The 21,619-nt window shown below is 33.9% G+C and overlaps 2 protein-coding genes and 2 pseudogenes across 4 annotated transcripts; 2 read left to right on the top strand and 2 right to left on the bottom strand.

The window, feature by feature from the left end:
• Positions 1 to 2,195: 2,195 nt before the first annotated feature.
• Positions 2,196 to 4,554, bottom strand: LOC104761356 (protein BOBBER 1). Its single transcript, XM_010484429.2, has 6 exons — positions 3,925 to 4,554; positions 3,243 to 3,415; positions 3,092 to 3,140; positions 2,814 to 2,980; positions 2,615 to 2,698; positions 2,196 to 2,513 (listed from the first exon to the last, which is right to left on the bottom strand). The coding sequence occupies exons 1-6, from the start codon at positions 4,280 to 4,282 to the stop codon at positions 2,475 to 2,477; spliced, it is 870 nt and encodes a 289-aa protein (XP_010482731.1). The 5' UTR covers positions 4,283 to 4,554; the 3' UTR covers positions 2,196 to 2,474.
• A 2,447-nt stretch (positions 4,555 to 7,001) lies between these two features.
• Positions 7,002 to 8,219, top strand: LOC104761355 (uncharacterized; annotated as a pseudogene). The gene is made up of 2 exons (XR_015588715.1): positions 7,002 to 7,305; positions 7,401 to 8,219. The product of XR_015588715.1 is annotated as an uncharacterized LOC104761355 (transcript).
• A 7,222-nt stretch (positions 8,220 to 15,441) lies between these two features.
• LOC104761354 (wax ester synthase/diacylglycerol acyltransferase 11-like) lies at positions 15,442 to 18,038 on the top strand. Its single transcript, XM_010484427.3, has 7 exons — positions 15,442 to 15,763; positions 16,110 to 16,700; positions 16,792 to 16,858; positions 16,953 to 17,047; positions 17,142 to 17,351; positions 17,468 to 17,605; positions 17,693 to 18,038. The coding sequence occupies exons 1-7, from the start codon at positions 15,557 to 15,559 to the stop codon at positions 17,858 to 17,860; spliced, it is 1,476 nt and encodes a 491-aa protein (XP_010482729.2). The 5' UTR covers positions 15,442 to 15,556; the 3' UTR covers positions 17,861 to 18,038.
• Positions 18,039 to 18,289: 251 nt separating this feature from the next.
• LOC104761353 (wax ester synthase/diacylglycerol acyltransferase 10-like) lies at positions 18,290 to 20,227 on the bottom strand (annotated as a pseudogene). The gene is made up of 7 exons (XR_015588277.1): positions 20,159 to 20,227; positions 19,480 to 20,059; positions 19,346 to 19,412; positions 19,128 to 19,240; positions 18,837 to 19,052; positions 18,621 to 18,746; positions 18,290 to 18,513 (listed from the first exon to the last, which is right to left on the bottom strand). The product of XR_015588277.1 is annotated as a wax ester synthase/diacylglycerol acyltransferase 10-like (transcript).
• Between the last annotated feature and the right edge of the window lie 1,392 nt (positions 20,228 to 21,619).

The following is a 21,619-nucleotide window of genomic DNA, read 5'->3' as shown; positions in this document are numbered from 1 at the left end:
GACCTCAAAATGAGTTGCCACCCACAACTCAGCCACAACCCCAAACAGTCCCCACTTCACACCAAGCCGTTCCTGTACAGCCACATATCCAAATACACAATGTTGAACCACCACAAAATGAAAACTAGAGCCAAAAATAACATTACTAAACCCAACCCCAAACTAAATCTTCATGTCACTACTTCTCCGACGCCACCAAAAGAACCAACGACGATCACACAAGCCTTGATGGATCCGAATTGGGCACCTGCTGCATCCCATGAGTATGATGCCTTGAACATTAATCACACATGGGACTTGGTCCCTCCCAATGCTAGTCAGAACATTGTGGGATGTAAGTAGGTATTCACAACAAAGTTTCACGCTAATGGACTACTTGATCGTTACAAAGCTCGCTTAGTTGCGAAGGGCTTCCATCAACAATACGGCAAAGACTACGCAGAGACCTTCAGCCATGTTATCAAATCAACAACGATACGTCTTGTTCTTGACATTGCGGTGAATAAATTGTGGCCGCTGAAACAACTAGACGTAAACAACGCATTCCTCCAAGGCGAGCTCACATAAGAGGTATATATGTCTCAACCTCCTGGTTTTGTTGACAAAGATCAACCATCCTATGTTTGCAGGTTACGCAAACCGATCTATGGGCTGAAACAGGCCCCTCACGCGTGGTACATGGCTTTGAAACAACACTTGCTTGACACCGGCTTCACTAACTCTCTTGATGACATGTCCTTGTTTATTCGACATTCTGGTCCACTATCACTTATGTTCTTGTTTACGTCGATGATATCATTGTCACGGGAAGTGACTCAACGGTTGTTGCCTTGGTCCTCAAGTCATTCTCCGAGAGATTCTCCATCAAAGACCCTACTGATCTTCATTACTTTCTTGGTATCGAGGTTTCTCAGACATCACATGGTCTCCATCTCATGCAACGAAAATACATTATGGATCTTCTGCACAAAAACAACATGCACCTTGCTAAACTTGTTGCCACACCATTACTTGCATCTCCAAAACTCACGATGTCTAGTGGTATACCTCTCGATGATGCCTCTCAATACCGATCGGTTGTTGGTAGTCTCCAATACTTATCATTCACGCGTCCGGAAATCTTTTATGCTGTCAACCGGCTCTCTCAATTCATGCACGGTCTGACAACTGAACATTGGCAAACCGCCAAACGCATCCTTCGATATCTTGTTGGCACCCCGACTCATGGCATTTATCTTCACACTTCCTCTCCTATTACCATTCATGGCTTCTCTGACGCTGATTGGGCTGGTGATACCGATGACTACGTTTCTACTCATGGTTACCTCATTTACAATGGTCGGAATCCGATATCGTGGTCTTCACGAAAACAAAAGGGCGTCGCTCGCTCCTCAAGCGAGGCTGAATATCGTGCGGTTGCAAATGCAGCGGCGGAGGTACGATGGTTATGTTCTTTGCTCACTGAACTTCATATTCATCTTCCCACCGCACCTGTGATCTACTGTGACAATATTAGCGCCACTTACCTATGTGCCAATCCGGTCTTCCACTCCCGTATGAAGCATATCGCTTTGGACTACCACTTTGTTCGCAACCAAATCCAAAGTAACATGCTTCATGTCTCTCACCTCTCTACCCATCATCAGCTTGGAGACACACTTACGAAACCCTTGCCAAGGGCACGTTTCCAACAAGCTTGTATCAAGATTGGAGTCACTAAAGCTCCCTCCATCTTGAGGGGGCGTATAAGATAGAAATGAATGTAATCATTAGTTTAGGGATCTAAGTATAAGTATTTAACTCTAGTCTCCTTGTCTAACTATATATATGTGTAATTCAACCTTTGTGAATAAGAAGAAATATTCATTTCCTATACACAGGTCATGTCAACAACAATGAGCGGAGAGAATCGTTTACTTTCGAAGTGAAATGCATTTACACAAATGAGGGACGTTGGGTTTGCATTTACGTAACTAAGATTGATTCCTTATGTGAAGTTGAAGAAAGAAGGTTGTCGAGCAACTACGAAGTGGACCACATTCCCAACTTAAACCGGTCTGGACCACAAAGGTGTATCGTGGTCCCGGTTTATCTTTTTACTGAAAACGGCTGATACAATGACGAATTGAAGAAGACCCCATGACTAATCACTCTTAGACAGGACGTAATCGAACAGAGAAGTACAATGATACCAATTTTTGGTCCGGGTCAAGTGCTGATTCATATGAATTAACGATAACCGGTTTTTAAAATAGTACCAATCAACAAAAATAAAAGAACCATAAAAGCTAAGGACGTTAAACCGAACGTGTATTTAAGGAACCATAAAGCTAAGGATGAAACTTGCTTTCAAAGTAGACAAAACAGAGGCAGTAACAAGGGAACAAGTTCTTTAAAAGATGCAACGAAAAACAAGTTGGTGAAGACGCAAAAATGTTTTTTTCTTGGCAGGGGAGGACCAGAGGACAGGAGCATCAGTTAAACTTTGCGTTTGAGAAGTCCATCTCTGGATGCTGCGTGAAAAGAACGAAAGAAGAAGAGACTCGTTCAATATAAGAAAACAAAGTGATAAGAATTGACAATAGAGATGCTATAGGAGGCATATAATGTTTACCTCAGACATGAATTTCTTGAGAATCTCTTGCTTCTGCAGCTCGTCACTTGTTGGAAGACCCATCTGCTTTTGCCTTTGATCAAACTGTAGATAAAAAGACAACGATAACAAAATCACTCAAATGTCACAACAAACAAGAAAAGCTGATGATTTGAGCAACTTGGATGCAAAGCAAAAGGATTCTAAGAAGACAAAGTACCATCATTTTCTCAACAGTCTGGCGAGTTTCTGGGTCAAGGTCACCTAATTTGCTGCTCTCTGGTTCAACTTTCTGAGTATCTATTTCAGGTTCACCTTTCACACAACACTTCCACCACTCCATCTGATCATGCTTAGTCAAGAGAATTGAAATCACCTTTTGGTCCTCTGCAAAGTATCATTTTGAGCGTTATATAACAACAATAAGCACTCTCTCCTTAACCAACAAAGAAGTTCAGATTATATTGATAACTGTTCAGTTTGGAATTAGGCAAATACCGATATTCCAGTAGCAGTCATCAGGTTTCACAGATCGGGAAAGCTCCCCCTTTAATAATTAGAAGTTTCCAAATTTAGCAAGACTATTAGAAGGATACAAGTGTGAAATTAGAATAGTTTATTCTAAACAACAGCAGAGGAAAGAACTTACATCGATGATCGGATCCTGGCCTTTGATACCAACCTTGAGATGGTTTTTCTTAATCTCACATACAACAGACCTTGCTTTAGTCCCACTAGGCACTGGAATGTTAACAGTAACCTCCTGGAGAGTTTGGACCCATGAGTAGTTCTCAAGATCAGTTCCATTACCTTTGTTAGGAACTGCAAAGAAACATACACAAAGTCAAATCAGAGAAACAAGAGAACACCAAATGCTCATCCTAGGATTTTATAGAGTATAAGATAAGAAAAGCAAATCTACAATCAAGTATAAAATTCATGATGTTTTGCTTTCACTAGAGTGACATCAAGTTCTAGAACTCTAATCCAACAAAGTTGATGTTGAAATTGGTGTTGAGTGAACACTAACAGAACGCATTGATGCTTAATACCTCAAAGAACACGTATCTAAGAACCGTCACTGATTCAAAGTCTAGAAACTCCTCTCGATTATCATAGGTCTTTATACTAAGTTAAACAAAGGATATAAAACTTGATAAAAGATCAAAAGTTTCCAATCCTAAGAGAACACATACCCTAAACCAAATCTTCAAAACTTAACCAAGATCAAAACTTTCCAACCCTAAACCATACCCTAAGATCAACGGCAAGCCAAGTTCCCAGATTCAATATCATCAAAGTTAGTTAAAGGAAAACGATTCGATATTTACCAATGGGACCAGATCCCTTCTTCTCCTCTTCCTTAGGCTTCTCAACTTCCATAGGCTCAGCAGTTGAAGCAGCCACAGACGGCTTCACAGTCTCCTTCTCAGCCTTCTTCTCCACAGGCTTCTCTTTCTCAGCTTTCTTCATCTCAGCCTTCCTCAACTTCTCCTTGGCAGCCCTAACCGCGGCGGCGATCTCCTCCTCCACTTTAGGTTTCTTGAGAAAATCGCTCTGTTCTCCAAGAAAGTCGAAAACTTTCTCCAAAAACCCTAAAGGGTTTGAAGAATCGAAGGTCGCCCTAAACGGTAGCATCGTGGGTCGGCTGCTACTGCTTTCTTCTTCTACCTCAGAGATAATAGCCATGGGGGGGTTTTGGGTCTACTTTTGTTGGGTTTGAGAGATACAGAAGAGAGGGAAATTGTGAAATGGAGATGTTTACAAGATTCGATTCTGGAGATGAAAGTTGTTCACTTTGATTTGGGAAAATGAAATCGGGAAGGGTCGAGAAGAAGTGACTTATTTATTTTTTATTTTTTGATGTAATTATACAATATTATGACATCAGATATTTTCAAACCTATATAAATAAATGGGGTTTGATGAGTTTGTTAGAGTAAACTCGTTAGGTTTAGGTCAACTCCAACCCTAAAACACCAGAACACCAGATACTAAATTTAGAGAGGGTTATTGGTTCTATGATTTGAATGGATTTGAAAATCTAAACAAAAATCATGTGTTATTTAATTATTGATTTTAAAATACTTATCAAAATTATGTGTTATTGGTTCTATGATTTACAAATACTTGTTAAAACCCCATGTTATTCATTTAATGATTTGTGTTTAGATTTCAAAATCCACAGTATGTTTTAAATGGATTTGTACGGATTTGAAAATGTAAAATAGAAGGATTCAAATCCAAGGATAAAACATGTTATTTCAAAATCCATGTGTTTTGATTTTTGGAATTTATAATTCCATATAAATTTAGAAATCACTTCTCCAATAACAGCCCCTTAGTGTTTTGGTGTTTCAAAAAGTTTTTCATCTCCAACCACAACACCAAATTTCACACTAAAAACAAAACTTTTGATTATTATATTATTAAACTAATTTTTTTTTAAAACATCAACATTTATATAAACGATTTATTTCAATTCAGTACTTAATAGAAAATTACAATCAATAAATTAAAATAACAGAAAATACTTTTTTTAAAATTAAGAAATAAATGACATATTACTAATTTTCAGAATTAGTAAATTCGAACCATAAGTGCTCAATTAATGCATTTCGATGTTCAATATGTGCTTCACGATTTTTAATTTGTCTGTGTCGAGCTAAAAATTCTTGAAATCGAGCATCATCTTCGCTTGCCATTTCAACTTCTACAGTTGGGTCTTCGACTCTTTCTTCAATAGTTGCGTCCACATCACGTTCATCCTCTATAATCATATTATGCATTATGATACAAGTGGTCATTATATCATGTAACACTCTCTTACTCGTGCAGGTCCAGCCACAATTGCAAATCTTGACTACAACACTCCAAATGCACGTTCCACGTCTTTTCTACATGCTTCTTGCTTCTTTGCAAACAATTTCTTTTTGGGACCACGTGGATCGTAAATTGTTTGAACAAGAGTAGACCATTTTGGATATATACCATCAGCTAGATAATAACCCATATTATAATTTTTCCCATTAATAACATAATTAACAGGTGGAGCAGTTCCTTCAGCTAGATTAGCAAAAAGATGGGATGCCTCTAGCACATTAATATCATTGTTAGATCCTGGTAAACCAAAATATGCATGCCAAATCCAAAGATCATAATCAGCTACGGCTTCTAAAATAATAGTAGGAGATCCACTACGACCAGCATATTGTCCTCACCAAGCTGTTGGGCAGTTTTTCCATTTCCAGTGCATACAATCTAAACTACCCAACATACCTGGAAATCCTCGACATTCACCAATGTCGAGTAGTCGTGCAACATCGTTAGCGTCGGGTGATCGAAGATAGCGGCTGGAAAACACCTCGACGACAACACGGCAAAATCATTTTATACTTTCTATAGCAGTAGACTCACCTATTTTGATATACTAATCGGTGGAATCCGCCGGCAAACCGTACGCTAGCATTCGGAATACATCCGTTATTTTTGTAAACCAGACAACCCTAGTTTACCGACACCATCTCTTCGCTGGACAAAGTAATTGTCATGTCTTTGTATTGCCTCATAAATACGAAGAAACAAAGGATGGCTCATCCGATATCTTCGTCGAAACATTGTCTCAGGAAACAAAGGATTGTCTGCAAAATAATCGTTAAAAAGATTACGAGAGGCGTTTTCTCGATCACAGTTGATATCACTTATCACATTAGCACAAAAATACAAATCATTTTACAAAAATACAAATCGATCTAAACCATTCAATCTTTTTGACCAAGATCCAACCGTTGCATTGATTAGTCACTTCATACTTTATATCAACTAATACATTATCAGAAAACTCTGAATCAATCTAAACAATTCAATATTTTTGACCAAGATCCAACCGTTGCATTGATTAGTCACTTCATTTCTTATATCAACTATCACATTATCAGAAAAATACAAATCGATCTAAACCATTCAATCTTTTTGACCAAGATCCAACTGTTGCATTGATTAGTCACTTCATACTTTTTATCAACTATCACATTATCAGAAAACTTTGAATCAATCTAAACCATCCAATATTTTTGACCAAGATCCAACCGTTGCATTGATTAGTCACTTCATTTCTTATATCAACTATCACATTATCAGAAAAATACAAATCGATCTAAACCATTTAATCTTTTTGACCAAGATCCAATTGTTGCATTGATTAGTCACTTCATACTTTATATCAACTATCACATTATTATAAAAAAATACGAACCAATCTAAGCCATTCAATATTTTTAACCAAAATCTAATTGTTGCATTGATTAGTCACTTCATATAACCCTTATATTTTTTTTTCAATTCTCTATATAAATGTACACCACTCTTTGAATGATCACACATCTTCAATTCATTTTCTTAAAACGAATATTTCTTTTCAAATGGCTTCAAGTCGATCTAAGTCATATTCGATTGAAGAAGATATACAATTATGTCATGTGTATCTTGATGTTTCCCAAGATCCAATCACCGGGATTAATCAAAAAGGAGTTAAATTTTGGGAAATAGTTTGTGTTGAATACGAAAAATCAGAAATTTTTCGTAGTCAACCAAGACCAAAAAGATCTATACAAACTCGAATGACAACGATTCTTTCTGCTGTCTCCAAGCTTAGAGGATGCGTCAAACAGATTGAAAACAAGAATCCTAGCGGTGCTTCCGAGCAAGACATTGTAAGTATATATACTTGAGTTATTTGTATTTGATCTACCATTTTTAGTTTATTTTACTTGCTAAGTTATTTACATTATTCTCTTGACATCATCAGTTAAACCAAGCAAAGATTTTATTAACACAATATGAAACTTACAAGGGAGGATTCAAATTCGATCATGTGTGGCATATCCTTAAAGGTATTGAGAAATTTTCAAATAGCCACACTAATAGGTGATGCATTCCAAGCAGAAGGTCCTAATGTTATGTCATCTTCATCACTCCAAGATGAGTCATCGCCATTTCCTGGTATGAATTCATTCGATCTAAATACAAATAGTGAAGATGTTAGTTTTAACTCATCTCAGAGGCCAATGGGTGTGAAAAAAGCAAAGAGAAAACAACAATCCGAGGAACAATTTAAACAACTCATGGAGCAAAATGATAAGCTTACCAAAGCTATTACTAAAGGTACTGCTGAAAGAAATGAAATTCAAAGACAGAAGGTTGAGGTACAACTAATGAAACAAGAGAATAAAATACTATTCACATATTTAAGTATTGTAACTGATCCAGCATGTCGTGCATACATTGAAAACGAAAGAGCAATAATTTTGAGAAGAAGAGCAGCAACAAACCAAAATGAAGAACACGGAGAAGGTTTTCAAAGCCAGTATTTTGGATCCCAATATCGAGCATCCCAAAATCAAGAAGATTTAGTTCAAAGAGAACATGTTCAAGGACAACAATCTCAAGGTGAAGACCAACCAAATTTTAGTCAGTACTATGATTATCTTAGTGGAAATAATTTTCCTGGAAATTAGATTGTTGTTCAAAATTATATTATGTATCTTACTGATTTTAGTTTTTATGATTGTTTAGTTTTAATTTTGTAATATAATGTTTTTATTATTTTATTGAAGTTTAGTATGAACTTTTATTCTTATTAAATTTGATATTTATTTTGAAATTTAATCGTAATTATTATTTTATGCTATATTAATTATAGTTACTAGTTTATATTACTAAATGTAATAAGATAGATTTAGAAATATTGATGATATATCTAGTTTTTAGTTGATAAACAATAATTTAAATATATTTTAAATCAAAAACATGAATAAAATAATATATATCTTTTTAGTGTTTTGTGCATAGTGTTACACCAAATACACTATTATGGTGTTACACTATTCATAAAACACTAAAAAAATAGAGATAGTGTTTGTTTTGGTGTTCCATTGGAGTGAATTAACACCAAATTTGGTGTTTTGCCGTCTCCGTTGGAGTTGGCCTTATGGATTACACATAGATCAATGAAAAAACCAAAAATAATATATATAATATAATATATATGTATATATTAATCTGTAAAATTAAGACTATAAAGTTAAAAAATAAGATTGGATCATCTAAAAAAGATTTAGGTGTATTTTTTTTAGTTTTAAATTAAGAATAATTTTTATTTAAAATTAAGAATGACTTTTTTGTTTTGGTTTTATGGATTTTTTTCGTTTTAAAAATTTAGGATGTTTTTATTATTTTAGTATGTAGATATTATTTTTTGAAACTTGAAATTTTTTGTTAGTTTTATAATTATGTTTTATATAATATATTATAAATTTAATATGAATTAATTCAATTTATTTTATTATAATATGGTTAACTTATATAATCCATTTAACCATTAAGTTTTATATTATTGGGTTTGGGTATGTAAATTCAACCTATTATAATAAATGGATCGGGTTGAACTCATCCACAAAAGTCTCGAACCAATGTGGGTATGGATCGGGTTATCCATTTTGACACCCCTACTAAAATGTATTTTTTTCAAAAATACTATATAATGAACTAACTTTTTCAATTAAAAACTAATCTTTAAATCCTAAACACTAAACACTATCCTCTAAAAATTATACCATAAATCTAAATTTGTCAAACCAAACATTAAAAAAAAATCTACTAAATGAAAAAATAAATTTTTGGTGTTTATGGTATTTTTGGAAAATAAAACTATGTTGTATTTTAAGAAAAAAAAACTGAAATTATGGGAATTCCTCCTAAAAATAATAATTCTAAAAAATCAATAAATTATATTTTTCTTTTTTCACAAGAGCAAGAGCTTCTCTGAAACTTCAATCTAGATAACTCATGACAAATTTGATATAAAGAAGGAGTCTGATGGAGGGTCCACCGCCACCTCTTGTGAAAGTCGTTGAAACAATCAAATCAATACAATAAAAGTCCCTTGTTTTTCACCATGTGATGACACCATCAGCTTTAACATTCAAGCTGGTGTTGACACATCAATTAAAATCAATTGCCAATAAAAACATTTGAATTAATACAACTAAGATTTCTAAACCAATAAAAAAACTATGTGACACTAGACATATCTATTAGGTCCTCCGGCCCAACCCGACTCTGAAAAACACTGAGCTCGGACTTAAATATATGTCCAAAAAATTGGGCTTTTTGGACTCAGCCCGTTTGGACTTAAGAGTTTTAGCACACCGGCCTGAAAAGCCCGAGAGCCCGAAGGCTGGTCCGGCTCGACCCGACTTTGAAAAACACTGAGCTCAGACTTAAATATATGTCCAGAAAATTGGGCTTTTTGGACTAAGTCCGTTCGGGTTTAAGAGTTTTAGGACTTAGCCCAATGGGCTCGGACTGGCCCGAAAAGCCATTATACAAATATAATTTTTTTTTTGTTTTAACAAGATTGTTTGATTGTAATATTTGATTGTAAATAAAGTTTAAAACTCTAATCTTAGTTTTCATATTTACTTAATACCCTTAAATAAAGTTGGTTTTAGTGAATATAGACTGGAGAGAGAGAGAGAGAGAGAGAGAGAGAGAGAGAGAGAGAGAGAGAGAGAGAGAGAGAGAGAGAGAGAGAGAGAGAGAGAGAGAGAGAGAGAGAGAGAGATCAATTTCTCAAGTAAGCCCCCCCCTAACCACACAATTGTCGTATGATATACAAAAGATTAATAAAATTCACGAAAGAGCAACTTATGCATGACAAAGTTCATTGATTTCTTTTAGAATCGCAGGTTTAATTGAGGTAAAGATGTCGTTTGTGTAAATTGACTCACCTCTTTTTTGCTGACTTAGCTCTTGAATGAAGATGATATTGAGAAAAATGATGCTTTGGACTAGAACGTTTTTTTCAAGGTTTAGAACAAAAAATGCTACTTACTACTACTCCAGAACTCTATATGTGAAAATTATCATTATTTATTTCCCTTTTGATCTTAGTAAATTTCAAAAGCTTCATCTTTGATTTGTAGCAAACAACAGATGATACATTGGAATCATGGTTATGTAGTTGCAATATCTAAAATGGTTGGAGGCGTGCTTCAATATATGAGTTATGAACAAAATGAAACAGCTAACACATGCCATATAGAGAACACCATTAAAAACAGAATCGCCACCTTCATATGAGAAAGTGATTCAAGATGTTTGGTTCAAACCGTTGGTTCTCCTAAGCATGGCCAAGACTTCAAAGCTTTATAAAGGATATCTTGTGGAGAAGTTGACAATGATTTAAACGAAACACTTTATTCTAAAGTCGTCAAACTAACTAATCAACGTCCACTAATAATACTTATATAGGAAAATCTTATCCCGGTTTATCATGTTGTATTGGAAAATTGAACTAAATTGGATGGCTTCAATTATTGAGCTTGATTGACAAAAATTTGTACTTGGTAGTATATATATATATATATAATGAGTAAGTTTGAATTATAATAAAATGTCACATTTATATACAATATCATCCAATTTATATATCATTAAAGTAAATTTTAATGTTTATATATCTAAGTATTTAATTTTGTAAAAGCCATTTATGCGGCTCACGTACCAATGTGTAACAAAAATTACAGTAACCACAATTTGTTTAACTCTAATTTTTTCCTTCAATTTTTACTTTGAAAACTACAACAAATTATAACAATAGGAATACAAAAAAAATATTATTAATCACTACAAAAAACTTTATTAATTATGATATATTTGATTCCAAACAACATAAAAAACAAAATAGTATTCCACAAAATACAAAATAAAATTAATAAATACATAATAATCTAAAACAACCAGCGGCGTAGCGCGGATACAACCTGATATTATATAACAACTTTATAAATCCATGGGAAATTTTGTTTTATTGTACAAGTTACCTTAATTTTTAAAAAATATATGTAAACAACATAATTTTGAAATAGTATAATAAAAGCAAAATATGACACATCATCACTTTTTTGTTATAAAAAGCTGGCAAGTCAGTATAATTTCATACCAATCAAAACTAAACATTATTGCACATCAGATTTGATTAACCACTAATAAATCAATATTTGTGCAGTTTTAGTTTAAGATGAGTTGAAAACTAAAACCCGGTTCAGCATTTTAAGAACATGAACACATTTATATAAAAAATCATTTTACGAGATGGTACGAGACAAACATCAAAATTAAAATAAGATAAAAATTTCTGTATTTTCTTGTTCAATAGTCTTTTATTTTTATCTTATGATCTGTTTTTAAAAATTTAAACATACATATTTTCTTTTAAAGTATCGAAAGAGATAAAAAAAAAATGTATAATTCATGTTGCATAATATGGAATATTTTCTAGAGACAACTACTGGTTAAAGACTCGAAAATTGTGTTGCAATATTTGATATTTAATTTTCAGTAACGATTGAGTTAGAACCACATGGTTCTATGAAGATAGTAATAATTTTACTTCAATTGTTGATATTTTGTGAGATTTATAAATATGATGCAGCCGTTGATCAAATCATAATTCATAAATCCAACATTGCAAGATATAAAATGGACACTATTCGTCTCAACTGTTACTGTTCAAGAATAATTTATTCCAACATCTAATAATGTTTACTACACTTAACATCTAACATATGATATGTTACCTTTCAAACCCTCTGTTAAATGTTTATCTTGTTCTGATGATAAGTCTTTAAATTGATGTTATTGACCACAGTTTAAAAATATAAAAATAAAAATATATTTAAATGAAAATGTATTAGAGTAAAAGTAAATCAATAAAACAAAATTACAAAACTTAGCAATTTACTAAGCTCCATATCTTTCATCCCTTGGGGACCTGAACCAAATATTTAGAACGATCAAACCAGCATAGCCCAATAAGGCCCAACGATGTTTATTTACACTTTTGTCTTATTCATTAGTGTCATTTCCCCACTCTGATTAAAAAGTCGATGTCCGTATAATCTACACACAGTTTGTGAACATATGATGCAGTCATTGTACATATGATTTGTTAGTTTCATTAGCAATTGTTATTAAACCGGTATGACACTATAGGACTAGACCGGTCTCTATATCCAATATCACCCGTCAAGGAAAAAGCTAAGCATATTTCATCTATTAGTTAGAATAGGTTTGTACGGTAAATTGTAACATGAGAGAGAACTTGATATTAAAAAGAAACAAAGCCATATCGTGTCGTTAGAACTCTTAGGTGAATTATAAAAAACAAAAGAACAAAAAGCGAGGGCAAAAAGGCCCACCACGAACAGATACAAACTAAGTTGATATTAAATGTTACTCAGAATAAGAATGAGTAATAGGTGCAAGTGCAACCAATCTCTCGTACTATCTCCCGGTGACCAAGGTTGAGAATGGCAATGAGAGGAGAGCCATAATTGCATCAGATTTTCAACTAAACGAAGATTCTTCAACTAAAGATCAGATAAATGGGTACCACTCTATGTGAGCTACTGAGCCGTGGATATTACATTCGATCACACATTGGCTCTCTTCCCTACTTTTCAGTTTATACACCCAAGATTCAAAACTTTTGAACATTAAAAAGAAAATTAGTTACAGAACATCACATTTCTGATATTTATATCATTAGATGTGTAGAAATCATAAAATATAAGTAAGTGGTATTTCTGATTTTTATTAAAGATTTTAACTAAAAGGTCATCATGTTGATCTAGACTCTAGAGTACTCTATAGCAAAGGATGAATTCTCATAAACACGGAACTATTTTACCACTCCGCTACATAGACCAAATGTAGAACTGGTGGTACCAGTTTGGTGCCAACAGTTAATCACGAAAGAAAGGAATCAAAATATTCAAGTTTTGGTCTAAACTGGCTCTAATTATCTCAATATTTTTTCTGTGAGCGATAAATTCATGTTCAGATAGTTGTAATTGTTTTTTTTTTTTTTTTGTTACGGTTCCGATTGATAAACAACTTTTTATGTGGCGTGGTAGATATATCACGATTTAGAGAATACAATAAATATCTGTTCTAGAAAAAAGGCACGAAAAGACAAAACAATGTGTATCCATATCTAATGTATCCATCCCTTTTGTAAACGATTATCAAATCACTTTGACTTTTTAAGATGGTTAAAAGTCGTTTTCTAATCAGTCGTTTTTTGTTTTTTTGCTGTTGTAAATTTCCAACTATTTCACATGCACATTAATTTTACGATTGGTAATCAATAAAATGGGCTAGTCCCGAACCGTAGTAGTTGGTTGTTACAAACAACATATTCATTGAAAGATTAAAAGTTAAGTTTGCCGTTCCCACAGAGAGAGTAATAAAAGTGCACACACCAGTCATTTATTAATTGAAAGAAGCTGTCTGATTATTCAACTAAGATGTACTATACATTTGCAGAATAAACCCGTTTAATTATTAAAAAAAAAAAGATCAAGATTTATAACCAACAAAAAAAGAAGAAGAAGAAAAGGTTTTGTCTGTTTCTTGTTGATGTCCAAATCGGTCACAATTAGAATATTTAGTTCGGTGAAAAGGAGGTCGAAGTTTTCTTTATAGATCAGTAAGAGATACAAAAAGCGGGTTACAAAGCTAACTTAGACGAGTTAAAGTAACTTGATTAAGAACCGAAGACGAACTGCAAGCTCGTCGTTTCAGAACTATTTGACGAGTTATCTTGTACTTTTCGTATCCTTTTTCCCTTTTTCTGAACTCTTTTTACGGACGTTGTACGTCCGTATTTATGGAGAACGTTCCCTAAGAACACCAAAATATCCTTCCTTCTTAGAAATTTTATTTGGGCCTTTAATGGGCCGAGCCTTTTAGTAAGGGTGTGAATAAACCCGTTTAATTATTAAAAATAAAAAATCAAGATTTATAACCAACAAAAAAAAAAAAAAAGAAGAAAAGGTTTTGTCTCTTTCTGCATACAATAAATTGTACTTGTGTATTAATTGATCGACATTGACTTCATTTCTCGTATTTTTGTAACATATAAGAGGCTCATTATTTGATTGAATGGCCAAAAAGATGGTCAGAACAACTTCCACGTTTAGTAAAATGATAATTTATATTGTGTTTACGTTAAAAGGTAACATTAAATGAATTAGTACAAATACAATCTCTGGTCGATATGGTTGGCCGCCCAAATAAATTGGGTAGTAAGTAGTACCTACCCAATGTATTCGTGACATTTGGAGTGATCAATGATTATTACGTCTATGGATATAAAAGGACTGGGATTGGTGAAAGAATGAAATAAGGACATTAACCAAAGAAAAGAAAAGAAAAAAAAAAGAATTAAGGCAAGTGATAAACCATTGATCTCTCATGAAGAATTGTAAAATTAGTTGACAATTTAACACTAGATATATATATATATATAACAATAGTGCACATATACTGATATACATCCTCTTGGATATCAAATTGCACTCACTATATATACACTAGTCTAACTTAATTTATCTTTCAAAATTTGAAATATAATTCTAACATCAAATACAGAGTGTCAGGGAGCACAACACAAAAGAAAGAAGTGTAGTCTCAATAATTAAATTCTGTTGGAGAAGTTAGTATTTAAAATTCTCGTGTCCCGAGGAGTTGATTTCTATTCTGATGATTTGACCACTACAGTATTTGCTAATAGTGGCAACTTCTGAGATAACTTTAGATTTTGGGTTCTAAAAATATTTGTCTTCAGTAAAAAAAAAATGGTTATGCACACGATAGAACAATGTATAACGCATAATGTCCATCTGATGATATCATTAAAAAGCCCCATAAAATATACTGACATGAACATGTAGTAGCTATGTTAACAAAAGGGACCATGAGTTCATAACTAAAATCGTGTAACTTATTTATTATATATATAGAGAGAGAGGGAGGATAGAGCATAAAGTGACTGTGAGTGAAGAAGAAAAAAAACACCCCCACAAAACTTGGAAAGAGCCACAAATAAGTCAAAGAATGGGTGGAGAGAAGAAGAAGAACACCGTGATGGAGACGGTGGTGGAGGAGGAGCCGCTCAGCCCATGTTCACGGCTGTTCAATTCGCCGGATTTTAACTGTGCGATAATTGTCACAATGGGATGTCGAGTCAAAGGAAACACACCTGCCATTATCGACGGCCTTAAACGCACCCTTGTAAACCACCCTCGCTTCTCCAGCATTTTAGTAAGTCCCAAACACACATAATATATTTATTAAAACCATATTATATATTTTCATTTTAGTAAGTCCAAACATACACACACACAACTTATACATTAAAAATGAAAGGGAGTTAGAAGAAGAATATTAATTATACCAAAGCTTTGGATTCTATGTATACTAATACCACCACTAAGTTCAGAATTTTTCAATAGTAAAAACGTGTTCTCTTATCGTGTTTGTGTCATTAGAGTTATAACATGCTAATAACTCTGAAAAAGGTGAAACAATCATCTAGTTTAATTTTACCTTTTGTTATTTATGTATATGATATATATTCTTTAATCTTTTCTTGTCATGATGAACTCAGGAGATGAACAATGGGAAGAAAGGGAAACCGTGTTGGGTTCGGACAAAAGTTAAAGTAGAAGATCATGTGATTGTGCCTGAAATAGATCCCAAAATCGAAAATCCTGATCAGTATCTTGAAGACTATATCTCTAAGTTAACAACCATTCCTATGGATTTGTCTAAACCATTATGGGAAATTCACATAATACACCTCAAAACATCCAACGCTGAATCCATTGCTCTTCTCAAGATCCATCATTCTTTGGGTGATGGTATGTCTCTCATGTCTCTTTTCCTGGCCTGCACCCGCAAAACATCAAACCCCGAGGCTTTGCCTACTGTAGCTGTTCAGAAAAAGCGCTTTGGACCGATCTGCAACAGTGGATTTTTCAACAAGATTTGGTGGTTATTTGTAGGGCTCTGGTTCATCATAAGATTGCTATTCAACACTTTTGTTGATATCTTAATGTTTGCTCTTACAATATTTTTGGTGAGGGATACGGAGACTCCTCTCTTGGCCAAACCCGGTAGTGAATTTAACCCTAAGCGGTTCGTCCACAGGATTATCAGCTTTGACGATGTTAAGCTTGTGAAAAACGCATTGAAAATGGTAAATTTGTTCTATTTTCCTAATTTTACTAGAATTCTTTTAATTTTTTTTTAATGTATAATCATTGACATTTTTAATCTATTTTTGTTAGACGGTAAATGATGTTCTTCTTGGAGTAACAGAAGCCGGACTTTCACGGTATCTTAGCCGAAGATATGGTAAAAGTTGTTTTTTTACTTCACAGTGTTATACATATTAATTTAGAGCTCAGTCTCATCTAAAGAAACTATACTTTCATATGTTTTGAAATAGATCAAGAAGCAACACCGAAATTGAAAGAGTCGATGAGGAGAATCCGACTTCGTTCAGCGATTATGATTAACTTGAGACCAAACGCAGGAATTGAGGTTTTTATATACTTAGCCTAGGAATATTTTGAGACCAAATAATTTTCAAACAGATTGTGTGGTTTCATTTATTGTTCAATTATGTAAAATATAGGCTCTAGCGGATATGATGGCCAAGAAATCAAAATGCAGATGGGGGAATCTCTTCGGCTACATTCTCCTCCCGTTCTCTGTTGGGCTAGAAACTGATCCTCTAGAATACGTGCGCCGAGCTAAATCCACGATCGACCGCAAGAAACACTCTCTCGAAGCCGTATTCTCCATGGCATTCTTTAAATTGATATTAAAAGTTCTTGGGCTCAAGGTGACATCTAAATCCGATTTTATACAGAGTTTAATCATGCATAGGTTTTGTTTATTTTATATACACATGAGTATATTGTCTAACGGAGACAAAAATTCATAAAAAAAAAAATACAGGCAAGTGTAGTTCTTGTAAGGAAAGTGATCCATAGCACAACGTTGACATTTTCAAATGTGGTCGGTCCAAAGGAAGAAATTACATTCCATGGTCACCCACTATCTTATATCGCCCCTTGTGTTTTTGGCCACCCACATGTAAGTATATATACAATAGAGAAAATTCATCATATAGAATCTTCTGACTATCCTGTTTTTAATTATGTTCATTGTATATGTTTGAAGGCTCTTACTATACATTTCCAGAGCTACGCGAACAAGGTCATAATATCAGTAACGGCGGATCCAACGGTCATTCCTGACCCTCACAAGATGTGTGACGATTTGGTGGAGTCTCTCAAGATAATTAAATCCGCTGTCCTAGAAAGAGGTTTATATGAGATTGAGGTCTAGTTATAACTCTTTTGTTTTGTCACACTGTGGATTCTTCCATTTCTTTTATGTACTATGGTCCCTCCATGATTACTCTAAATTAATACCTTACGATATTATTATAACAACTACACATATCGATATGAAAATTGTAAGACAATAAGTTTAATTAAGCAGGTCGATGACTTTGTTAGTTTCAGATGAGATTTTTTTAGTTACTTGGTGGATTTCACTAGACATTTAAATAGATACTAATTCACTTCCGAAAGCGGATTTCATCTTTAAATAAGTTTGTGGGAACGTACTCAGAAACAAATAAGAACGAAAATCAACTTTGTGTGGGAAGAAGAGAAAATGAAAAGATGAAAGCTTTTGTTACATATGCCCATATTTATAGGTTTGCACACACAATATAAAGTTTTACACATAAATTAATTATTTCACACTTAATTACACAATCACCCATGCATATACCAAATTCTAACAGATCAAGATTAGTTGCTTCAGTTATGTACTCCAACAGTTCGATCATATCACTATAGAGCGTCTTTCATAGCTTTCAAAGACTCCTCCATTTTATCACAAATATTGTGAGGATCTGGTATGACCGAAGGATCAACCGGTATCGAAATTACCATCTTCCCAGCGTAACTTATGAAATGTATCCCCAATGCCTACCAAACACAATACATATATGGATATTAATTAGAAGAAGAAAAATAGAAAAGTGCTCTCTCCACGAATACTAATTTCAAAACTTATCAATTCAAGAAACACGTACTTGCGAGTGTCCATAGGCACTTAGAGCGATGTAAGTGATATGATTGCCGTGTAAACTAACTTCTTCAACAGGGCCAACGATGTTTGATAAGATTGTTGTTGTGTTCGAAAATGTTCGTTTGACTACCTACAATGCCATGAGTGTCATATGAGGAAATAATGTCGTCCTCACATTGAAACGCAAACAAACCTTGAGTTCTGTTATCACAATATATACCTTAGCATCAGGTCCGAAAATATTAAGGATGACGTTGATGATTGAATAATGCACAACCGCGCAAAAAGAGTGCTTCATTCGATCCATTATTGATTTAGCTTATAATAGAGGAACCAATGGATCCGTTTCTAATTTGATGGAGAACGGAACAAAAGCTAAGGTGACGTAGTTTCCCCATCTACATTTCGAACCCTTGGCCAACATATCCGCGACAGGCTTCATGCAATTGTTATTCAAGTCAGGGTTGAATTCTCTTCAGTTAATACTAAATTTTAGGTGTAGATATCTCACCTGGATTCCGATATCATGCCTTAGATTAACAGCAACACCTGCTCGAATTCGCATGCCATGTGGAAGATTGTTTTGATCCAATGTCGTTGTTCCATCCTCACCATCTTTGTTGCCTTGTTATTCAAGAAATAGTATACAAATGCAAAACATTAGAAAATTAGTTCCAACGCATTGTATATATATACACATTGATATTGACTTCCAATATCAATATTTACCATATCGCTGGTTCAGATAGCGTGAGAGAGCGGCTTGTGTAACTCCAAGTAAAACATCATTGACAGTCTAGCCACACACACTAACCCCAAAAAAAAAAGAAATTCTTACAACCAAAATCCAAATAGTAACTCACCATGTTCATCGTATTTTTTATAAGTTTAATATCATCTAATGAGACGGTCCGATGATAAAATTTTCTTGTATTACCGATACCAGCACCCTCGTTAAGGGGCGTCTCCATATCCTTCAAATACAATGTAGTTGCCAAAAGCAGTAAAAGATCTACACTGGTATTCCAAATCAATCTCACCGCAGAATAAATCGCAAACATCGATCTTAAAAACCATCCTTCGTTTCCTAAGCGATGCGACATAATTTTTTCTCGCCGTTTTATAGCAGGAATGGTAGGAAATGCCTCAGGAGCTGATGTTTTTCGGGTACAAGCCACCAAGAGAGACATCAAGGAAATTCCATCTGCCAAAGAATGATGACATCTCATTACCCACCGCTTCTCCATCAGATGTTTTGACATTGAGGATGTGAATATCCCACAATGGTCTCAATTTATCGAGAGGACTCAGTGTTAACCGTGAGACATAGTCATCGACGAAGCCATCTCCATCTTCGTTGATCTCTTGTAGGTCTATGTCTGGTGAAAACACATGGTCTTGTACATTGACTTTGGTCTTCATCCATCTAGCACCATCGTCTGACTTCAAAATTTTACGCAATGCATACAGTTTACAAAAAAAAAAAAAAAGGGTTAAATCCTAAGTAAAACTTGTGTATGTGTGTGTATATCTAGCAATTACCAGTTTACTACAGAAACGAGGATGCTTGAAAACGTTATGCCTCAAGTCATCTAGAATGATGTCAGGATTTATGTATATTTAAGAGCGACTTGTCTATGAAATTGTGAGAACTAATGATCTGAACAAGGAAATAAAGATTTCTTCAAACACTCTTTTGATTAATAGAAAATCTGTTTACAAGTTTGTTCTAAATAATTTTTTATTCTCTCAAAACTCTCAAAGAAATCCTAAGCTCTCTCTCTCTAAGTCTTTAGTTCTTTTCTTTCTTCAAAGACTAAAACTTAGAAGCTAGGTAAACTCTCTCTTGTTTGTGCTAAAGCTAAATCTAACCTTAGCACCCCTATTTATAGAACTAGGTATCGACTATTCAATTAGCAAACTACCTATTCTAATTCTAATAGGATTTGGACAATTTTCTTTTTTTTATAGATTAGGAAATTATCTTTTTCCTTCATGTTTACATTCCCATTGTAAACATGAAACTCTTTTGGTCTTCTTAGATGCTTCTAGTATCTTCTAAGCCTCCGTGAAGCCTCCTGCTTTTAGATCTTTCCTTGTTAAACACCGACATGAATAACTTGATATTCTATTTTTGTATTAGTGTTCTGTCCTTCTGAAGTAGTTCATTCACTTGTTCAAACGATGCATCTTCAGTCTATTCTTAACGAAGCAGCTATAACATCGATCATGTTATTATTCTAGAGCTCTACATATCAAAACTTAATAGCGAACTCTTCCAAACAATAAAACATGCCCGAATGAAGTATTTAGTAAGCGGAAAAACCTAATCTTGATCCATAAACTCAGAAGCCACTAAAAGAATTGCAATTTTATTTGTTGAAAATGATTAATCCATAGAAAGAAGTTGTCGGTATGGGTTAATTAGAGATGAAGAAATAGATAAAGCACTATGATTTCTATAACGTAAAATCAAACTAATAATAATAATTGTAACGTTCTTTGGTCTAGTTAGTTATCTCTAATCAATACATCTTTTGACTTTTAACCTCTGCTCTTATCCAATGGTTGAATCTAAATTATTCAGTGGAAAGTTTAACGCATTACCAACAACCAATCTTATGAATGCTCCTGTCAAATTCATCAACTGTATTAGCATTATAAGTGTAATTAAATGATGTCATGTTAGTCACTAAATCTTTGAATGATAATTAAGATAGTGTTTTCATATACTTTTAATTCGTTATCAATATCTTAATGTTAAATTGATTTTATAAAATAAATTTTTAGGAAACGAAATGACGAGTATCGGGTAATGTGAGATGTGTATATGGTTTTCATGAGTCTTAGAGCAAACCCAATGCACAACCTCATTTGAGTGTCAATATCTTTTAATAGTAGTAAAGATAATATAAATTTCTTCACATCCTTGTTTTTAACTTTTGTCTTCCCTTTAGTCATCCTTGGGTATCTAATTTTTTTTATTAAAAAGCATAACAGAAC

The sequence above is a fragment of the Camelina sativa genome, chromosome 18 (genome assembly GCF_030686135.1).
Source record: "Camelina sativa cultivar CO46 ecotype springtype chromosome 18, ASM3068613v1".
In the NCBI taxonomy this organism is placed as follows: Eukaryota; Viridiplantae; Streptophyta; class Magnoliopsida; order Brassicales; family Brassicaceae; genus Camelina; species Camelina sativa.
Note: the sequence above shows the minus strand (reverse complement) of the source record. Positions and strands in the feature narration are given on the sequence as shown.